The sequence below is a fragment of the Cajanus cajan genome, chromosome 9, assembly GCF_000230855.2.
Source record: "Cajanus cajan strain Asha chromosome 9, NIPB_CcT2T_4, whole genome shotgun sequence".
Classification (NCBI taxonomy): Eukaryota; Viridiplantae; Streptophyta; class Magnoliopsida; order Fabales; family Fabaceae; genus Cajanus; species Cajanus cajan.
In genome coordinates, this window is record NC_138525.1 from 52,971,088 (window position 1) to 52,980,606 (window position 9,519).

General features: G+C 32.9%; 1 protein-coding gene across 1 annotated transcript; it reads left to right on the plus strand.

The window, feature by feature from the left end:
* The first annotated feature begins 4,454 nt into the window (after window positions 1-4,454).
* On the plus strand, window positions 4,455-8,808 carry LOC109814808 (auxin response factor 17). The gene is made up of 3 exons (XM_020379319.3): window positions 4,455-5,616; window positions 7,001-7,749; window positions 8,582-8,808. The coding sequence occupies exons 1-2, from the start codon at window positions 4,648-4,650 to the stop codon at window positions 7,619-7,621; spliced, it is 1,590 nt and encodes a 529-aa protein (XP_020234908.1). The 5' UTR covers window positions 4,455-4,647; the 3' UTR covers window positions 7,622-7,749; window positions 8,582-8,808.
* Window positions 8,809-9,519: the final 711 nt, after the last annotated feature.

Here is a 9,519-nt window from a genome sequence, read left to right on the forward strand (position 1 = left end):
TAGTTTAAGAGACATGAGCATGAAATGTAAGGCAACTTTAAGGTTGAGATTGCAAATTTTTATAGACACTAGTAAAATGTTCCATAAATTTCCATAGTGACTCATCGTTTGCTTGTTGTAAGTTTGAAAGAGCAACCAAGGTGATATGATGAGGTCTACTGGCGGCATATTGGGTTATGAAAGATCAAATAAGAGTGTCAAAATTGTCAATAGATCTTGGTGGTAATTGAGTGTACTAACTTAACGTTGCTCCTTTCAATAATGTCAAAAATACATGACACATGATGACATCTTCATTTGTGTAAGGATTCCTTTGAGTGATATAAGCATCAATTTGTTCATCGGGATCAGAAGTGTCGCCATATCGTTCAATGTTTTCTAACCTACAGGGAGAGGAATCTTTATTATCCCATCAACGAAAGGATGTCATTGGATGGGATGATGACCTTGTAATGGTGAGATTGACTATGAGTGGTTACATGTTCAAATTGGTATGTGTGATCAAGAGAATAATGACATTCTTCTTCTTCAGTAGGGACATGATTGTATTTATTTTGTGGTTATGGTGGTTGTTGTTGTTGTCATAACTGATCTTTGATAATTTCATTCTCAACACACAATGTTTGAAGATCAGCTTCACGTTGATGACATAGTGTTTCCATTACTTTAATATTTTCTATCACATGACTTTAATTTGGTTTACTAATCTCCGCAAAGCTGCACTATCTTTCATGGATAATGTCCCTTGATTTGCTACTCCCGTAACACTCCTTGTGTGACTTTGGGTTGAAACCATAGATGGTCAAAGAAAAATTACTTTGGTCCCACGATGGACGCTAAAATGTTCTTACCAAAGTAAACATGGATGGAATGCTTATTTTGTAAGATTTTCTCTTGACTCTACATGCCATTTCGTTGGTTTTGTAGCTGTCGCAATTACGATATAAAGAAACTAAAACATTGGTGTTTCCAAGTTGGTATATGAATAATACAACTAAGATAATATACCAATTTCCTTATCACATACAACACAAGATGATTGTCCAAGTTAAAGATTGGTATATTAACTTGATAATACAAGTGTATGTTGAGCTTACATCGTCGATGAGGTTAGTACACCTTGTATTTAGACGAGGAATTTCTAGATGGTATTGTTAGATAATTTAAAATGTTTTATACTCAAACATTTTGTTTAAATAAATTTTTTTAAAAGAAAATAAATTTCTAGTAATTTATGAAAATATTTTGATCACTATTTTAAATCCCACAAAAAAAATAAGAATTTGAATTTTTTCATGTTTATTTTTTTTCTCACCTCTCAAACAAACACACACACACACATCTTTTCTTTCTCCCTCGTTTTTTTCTCTCCTTTTTTTTAATCTCTCCATCTTTATGGTCTTTTTCTTTTTCTTTATCCTCTTATTTATTTATTTATTTAATTTTCTTTATGCTTCTCCTTTTTTTCATCTCTCCCTTCTTCCTTTCATCTTCTCATTCTCTTTCTTGCCCCCTCTCTTTGGTTCCTTATTCTACATTACAATGATATCAATAAAATTTGAATTTAAGATCTTATATATATTATTTTAATCCTCACCCACCATCCACTAATGATGGAGTTTAGGTTGAAACAATGATAGGCTATTTGCTTCTTTGGACCTCCTCCGGATGCATTGATCTTTTCCTTGAGAATTACTCTGTTTGAATGGTGGAAGAAGAGAAGCGAATTGGTGAAGAAGACTCCCTAGGTTATGGATGGAAGTATCCTAGCCAAAAGAACCAAATGAAAGCTCACTTCAAGTGTAGGAAAGTTTAGGGATTCCTAGAACTAAAGGAGACTTTCGGTGACCTTTGAGAGAGAATAGGCTGAATAAACCTTTCAGAATTCTCTATTGATTCCAAAGTGTTAACAAAATTGAATGATACAAGCATATAAAGCCACGGATCAAGGAGCCACCCATGTGCACTAACAAATGGCGCCAATTTGAATTCAAATTCAAATTTGAATTCAAATTGGACGTCCAACTATCCTAAACCTTGTGCAGCCATTCCTTCTAGATTATTAATTGCATTTAGAGGTAATTTAGGGTTCATTTGAATGTACACATGTGCAGCCACCTTTGGCACAAAACATGTGACCCAAATGAAACTCTAATTACTCCTAAATGTAATTAACATTCTATGATTCATGCTTTATTACTTAATCCTTCTAAATTCCTATTCTAATGGCCTAAATACAATGGCCAAGCAAATACAATGAAAAGGAAAAATTACAAGAATTAAAATGAGCCCAATATTGGGTACCAAAAGCCCAAAGGCCCACAAAGCCCAAAACTAGGCCCAATAAGCCTATAGCCTAAAATACTATCCAAAATGGTCAAAATACAAGACCTAAAATATATGAAACCTACCTAATATGATATTTACAAGACATAAAGAAAATAGCTAAAACAAGATATGGCCCATGAGACACTCAACTTGGGCCTTCCAAGCACATCGAGCTTATTGGACCTTGACTGACCCAAACCTTCATGTTTAGTCCATTCCTCTTGGCTCCTTCAATGTGTCACCCCTTGTCTTCCTAGGCATGATTCCATCAACTAATCCACCACTAAGTCAACCTTAATGATTTAATATTTTTTTTTGAATATACTCTCATCTGAGTGATGGCTAATGTTGATGTTAAAGGTGTCAATATATTTTTTTAATTCTTAAATATTTCAAATTATTTATAAAGTATTAAATATTAACTAATATTAAGTTGTGTTAAAAATAATATCAAAATATTTTTAAATTATTAAATATTGAAAGTTGGATATTATTAAAATTTTGATATATATATTAAAAAAATTAAATATGGAAAAAATTAAATTACCTTATTCAAATTAAAAATTAAAATTTAAAAAAATTTAATTGATTTATCAAAAAAAAATGAACTCCTATAATTTAATTTTTTTATTTATCATATTTAAATATGAATTAATTTTTTTTAAAATAAGTTATTAATAATTAAAAATAAATCTATATCATACTATAAATTATTTATCTAAAATATAACATCAACAGTTAAAAAATATTTTTATAAATTTTAAATATAATTTACATATTCAACATAACTAGTATTTTAATTTGTGTATTTTCTAGGCTAAATTTTTATTGTATACAAATAAAATTATAATAAATTATATGTACAAATAAATACTATATTAAATATATAAAATATTAAATTAAAAATTTACATAAGTATATATTTTAAAATATTTATATTATATATTATATTATATTTAATTTAATTTATATTATGATATAAAATTATTTTAATTATTAATAATATATTTTAGAATACTAAAATTTAATTCATAAATAAATATGTAATTAAAAAAGAAGTTATTATAAATTGTTCCTAAAAATGATATCGCATAAGTTTTGATTATGTATAATATATAAGAGTTGATATTATTATAAATTTTTGGTTATACACATTTGGCTTGTGAAATGTGCATGTTAAAACTAGTATTTAATAAATGAAAGAAATTTGTATTTCTAATTTAAATTTCAATATTTCAAATTATGTAAATTTTTAGAATTTTTCATTCAAAACACAACTTTATTGAAAAAAAATTCAAATTTAATTTTGACTTTATCTATTTATCTCTTACAATTTATAAGCTTCATTATAAATTCAAATAATAATTTATATATTAAAAAATTATTAAGATAAAATTTAATTATAAAAATAAATATTTATCCTATTATATTTACTTGTGGGCTCTTTATATTTATCTAAAAAATAAAAAATAAAGAAATACAATTATGATAAAAAAAAAAGTAGTCGAGGGTCATTTCTATTAATGAATGAAAGAGTAATTACAATGCAAGTGGATTGAGATAAAACACTATATAAATAAATATTTATCACTTTTTATGTATAAATAAGTGGGGTTGACATATTTCATATTTTTATTATTAATTAAGTAATAAAGATATTTAATTAAATAATTAATTTTTATTAATTTTATTTGTGTTATAATTAATTTGTTTTAAAATTTCGAGTTCAAATCTTAAATTTAATAAAATAATATTATTTTTAGTTTTTAATTAATAATAAATGATATACTGATCTATTAAATATAAAGATCAAATTTTTTTTGTTGTTTAAAAGTAATTTTGTATTATTTAAAATTAAAAGAAAAAATTGTCTAAATCTAAAAAAATAAAAAATATGAAAGAGTAACTAAAAAGCAAGTGAAGAGATGGTAAAAATGTCTATGAATAAAATAGAGATGAAAGATAGTTACGTAAAGAAGATACACCAAGTAAGACACTAAAAAATAAAAATAGAATATTCCGTTCATATTTTAAAATTGGTTTAAATTATAACTAGTATTTTATCCTATTGGTTGGAGAACATAAGTATTTATTTAAAAAAAAATAAAAAAAAAAATAATGGAAGAGTGGGGAGTAGCGACATGTTGGCAAATGGTATCGGACACAACAACCGCTTGGAGAGAAAAGCGGTCACAGCTACAACAAAACCCGCATTGGCACTGCCACTCTCATTCCCATTCCCATTCCCATGTCTAAAAATATAAACCCTAGTCGAACCTCTCCTTCTCTCTAGTCCAATCCAATTCTCGCGTCGTCGCCATGCCTCTGCCGCAGCCCCGCCGCGTGGACCCGAAAATCTGGCGCGCATGTGCCGGCGCCGCCGTGAGAATCCCCAAGCTGCATTCTAGGGTTTACTACTTCCCGCAGGGCCACATGGAGCACGCGTCTCCCTCACATTCTCCCTCCCTCGAACCACTCCTGCGATCCCTCCCCTTCGTTCCCTGCCACGTGTCCTCCATCGATTTGCTCGCCGATCCCTACTCCGACGAGGTCTTCGCCAAACTCACTCTCACTCCCTTCCCTTTCCACCACAACAACGCAAACGACCACCAAAACGACCACCAGAGCGACGTCGTTTCATTCTCCAAAATCCTCACTCCCTCCGACGCCAACAACGGCGGCGGATTCTCCGTTCCGCGATACTGTGCCGACTCCATCTTCCCTCCCCTCGATTTCCGCGCCGACCCTCCCTACCAGTACCTCTCCATCACCGACGTCCACGGCGTCGCGTGGCGGTTCCGCCACATCTACCGCGGGACGCCGCGCCGGCACCTCTTCACCACCGGCTGGAGCAAGTTCGTCAACCACAAGAAGCTCGTCGCCGGCGACTCCGTCGTGTTCATGCGGGACTCCGAGGGAAGGGTCTCCGTCGGGATCCGCCGCGCGGCGCGGTTTGCGATGAAGAGCGAGGCCGTCGAGGTGGAGGCGGCGGAAGGGGCGGGGTTTTCGCGGAGCACGACGGGGAGAGTGTCGCCCAAGGCGGTGGCTGCGGCGGCGGAGGCGGCGGCGCGGAACGAGCCGTTTGAGGTGGTGTATTATCCGAGGGCGGGTTTTGCTGATTTTGTGGTGAGTGCTGAGGTTGTGGATGAAGCGATGAAGTACGCGTGGGTTGGTGGAACGAGAGTGAAGATAGGAATAGAGACCGAGGATTCTTCCAGAATGACGTGGTTTCAGGGGATGGTTGCTTCTGCATGTGCCACTGATAATGGACCTTGGCGCATGCTTCAGGTATTCTTGGTTTGCATCGTGTTGTGTGATTGAGAATTTATGTTGTCTTTGAGTCAATATGGATAAACTTTTTGTGTAAGTTAAAATTAACTTATGTACGTGATACAGTTTTGGAAGTTCACTCATGACTCGTGGAACTAACTTGTCAATATACAACTATGAACCTGTAACGGCTTTTTTGTAAGTTAGGAACCAAATACTTGTCTGAGTTAAAATGTTTCCATAAGTTAGAAGTTAATTCCAACATGGCCTTTCTTGTGCAGAAAGAAAGAATAGGAGGATAAATGGTGCTCTTATAGTTTTGCCAAATGCTAGCTAGTGCCTTGTATGTCTTATTTGGATAACAAAGATAGAGAGTATTTTATTAGAAAGGAAGGATTTATTATATGAGAAATATAAGAAGTATCTAATAATTACTCTTTTTGAGTAATTAAAAGTATATTTAATGTTTCTTGGGAACTGGTTAACACATCACTCTGAAGTTTTTGTTAATCGACTTGTACAGTGCTAGTTTATATGGTTTATGAAGCATAGAAGTATTCTGAATCTTGATAACTTATTGTTTGGGATGGTCTTGTATTTTAAATTGGAGAAGGTTGATATCGTGTTTCTTTGTGCCCAATGGGATTAGTCTCACGCTCAATGCTTGCGGTGATGATTGGAGAGGGTTAGGGAATTACACCTCATCTTAGGATGGATTCTTATAATGGTGCTTTGTGGTTGCAAGTGGATATGGTCTTAGTATATGGGCAATAGGGAAAATGTATGCTCCTCAGTATCAATGAAAAGTTCCAATGCAAGTTGGCATGTATTTTTGGGCATTAAGACATTGGAGGAAATTGTTAACACTTGACAAGGATTTCATGGTGAATGATATCTCTGAAGTTTTGGTATTTAACTGAACTGAATGACATCATGTGATCTATGTAGTAGCCAACCTCAGCTTTTCTTGTCTTGTAAAATATTGGAGAAGGTTCAGGTAGTACATATTTACCTTACATTTCTGAAGAGACTGAGCTGAGAAAGTGGTAGACTTGCTGTATCATAAGTTTATAAGATATAAATTATATCTATGTTTTTACTCTGGTTTAGGATGAGGTTAAGGTGGCATTTTCTCATTTGAATTGATAATTTGTCTTGTGGCTTCTTTAATTTCTGCATGTGTCCATATGTTCTACTCGTGGGATTCAATTCACAAGATTTTGCTTTTAAGAAATAATTTTAGTATTAGTAAATTCATACTTATCCAATGGATATGATATAGAGGACAGAGGAGATCACTACAATTAAGATCTGTTCTGTATTTTGTTATTTGTGATGCATATTCTTATCTCAAATGACTGCTGTTGGTTTCTTACCATTTCTGATGATATCAATATCATAGGTTATCTGGGATGAACCTGAAGTCTTGCAAAATGCAAAGCGGGTCAGTCCTTGGCAGGTTGAACTTGCTTCCCCCACACTTGCACTTCATACAGTATTTCCCCCTACAAAAAGGTTTAGAGCTGACCAGGGTTCTGGGCTGCTGGGTGAAAGAGAGGGAGACCCCTTTCCTATGTCAGGGTTGTTCCCTAACTCAACAATGGGACACCTGAATAAAAAAATGTTTTGTTATGATACTTTTCCTGCTGGCATGCAGGGAGCCAGGCATGATCTATTTTCTGCAACGAATTTTTCCAACTTTTTAAATGATAACTCTTATCTGTATTTGGGTAGTAGTTCCTTGGTGAACAATACGGTGCAAAGGTTGGAAACTGTGTCAACAGAGCTAAACATTGGCAGTTCTCAATCAGATGACCTTTCACCACATAGCCAGAGTAGTTTACATTCCTCTTGCACAGAGTTTACTGGGACCCACAACAGCAACACTAAAGTTGGTTCTGGTTCAATTCTGCTATTTGGTAAGATCATACATCCTGTTGAATATGATTTGCATGATGCTGATTGCGTGGAAGAAGGTGATCGCAGCAAAGAAACTGAAGGCAGTGACAACCTTCTAGAATAACATTGACATCTAATGTCAACCCGCCTCACCAGTTGAGGCATGCAATTTGTGGGAGGTGTTACGAAGCAGATAAGTACTTGTACAGGTTTATGATGGAGTGGTGGCTCTGACTTCTGACTAAATTCTAGGTAATTTGATTCCTTGTGTACTATTTCAGGTTGATTTTTTTTTACCACTAGATTTATTTTAGGTAATGCTTTTTAGTTGACTTCTGACTAACATAGATCTTATTTTTCCCGCTGATATATTTACAATTAAAGATTTTACAACATCAACTAAATTCATCCTTTACTTGCAGCATAATGGAAAGCGTGATGGGACTATCATCATGTTTAGATCATGATTGTTGTTGCAAGTTGCTTCATTATATATAATCCAAACACATTCATATTGTGAATTGGTTCATTGTTTGGCTGTCTGAATTGAAGAAAAGATTTTTAATCCGTTTATAACAATATTTTCCTTTGTAAATCATTTCCAAGAGTAATGCATCTTATTGCTGAAACTAATGTAGACTCATTAGATTATATAGAGAGTAAATTACACCATCAACTCTTGAGGTTTCGTGAAATTATACTGACACTCCCTTTTTTAAATTTTTTTTTTTTTTAATGTTTTTGATAACCTCCCTTACAGGGGGGTTACACTATAATGTTTTCCAAAAAAATTAAGAGAGTTAGTGTAATGTCTAAGGGGGTGTTAGAATGATGTTTTTCAAGCATTTAAGGGGTTACTGTAGGATTAGGAAACATAGGGAGTGTTTGTGTAATTTCATGAAACCTTAAAGTGTGCTTATATAATTTACTCTTATATGTGTGTGTTGTGTGAGAGCCAGGTACTGCCTCTGGTTGCTTGTACATCTATGGCAAAAATGAGAATTTATTTATTACCAAAGTAATATCAGTGTCTTTGCATTATTGAATAGCTTATCCTGGTCAGTTTGATTTGCTTTTGATGCAGGCAATCAAGGACGCAGGTAAACGGGAAGTTTTTTTTACTCTTTTGGCTTTGTAGTGGTAAAGTATTTGTTTCCGTATTATCTTTTGTTGGTCTTACTACAACTCATGATGAAACTAAACTATGTGGTATTCGATCTATTGTATGATATTAATATCTGACATATTGCGTATATGTTCTTTTCCCCCCCTCGAAAATGGGACAATAGGATTGATGATTCCTTGATTGAAGTTTGGTTCAAATGTCTGTAGTCACTAAAAATGTGTCGTGTTTTGATTTTATTATATAAAATTTTTATTCGTTTCAAGTCCTTCCAATTAACAAAAGGACATGGTCTTAATCTTTTGTGAGGGACTGAACTCCTATGTTTTGGAGTTTTTAAGGATTACAGACGAATAAAATTTGTTGAGACTAAATTCAATAAAATGTTTTTTGGGATTAAAAATATAAGTTTTCATATATATAAAATCGGGATGATAATGGATAGGATACCGGAGTACCCTTCTATATATTTGCCTCTTTAAAAAAATATCCTTCTATTTATTTGCCTTTTTAAAAAAATATCCATGATTGCAGTTAATAACTTTCACCCTCTATTATTATTATTATTATTATTATTATTATTATTATTATTATTATTATTATTATTATTATTATTTTGGGTATTTTTACACATACTTGAATAGTAACTTTCACCCTCTAATATTTTTTTTTTTGGGATATTTTTACACATACTTGAACTATTCGTATTTTAGTTAATATGAACATGATCTTCGATAATGTTTGTTTAGGGTTTAGCAAGTTAGTATAATATGAATGATAATATTATAAAAATAATGTTAAAAAGAACATGTTTAATATTAGACATTATTATTAAAAAAATATTTTAAAAAAATAATTTCTAATGATAAGACATTACAAACAGAATCATTTAATTTAAA

Excerpts from the sequence above, each read along its gene's own strand:
- LOC109814808 (XM_020379319.3), top strand. The coding sequence starts at position 4,648 with ATGCCTCTGCCGCAGCCCCGCCGCGTGGACCCGAAAATCTGGCGCGCA. Across the intron at positions 5,617-7,000 it reads GACCTTGGCGCATGCTTCAG|GTTATCTGGGATGAACCTGA; the intron begins GTATTCTTGGTT and ends TCAATATCATAG.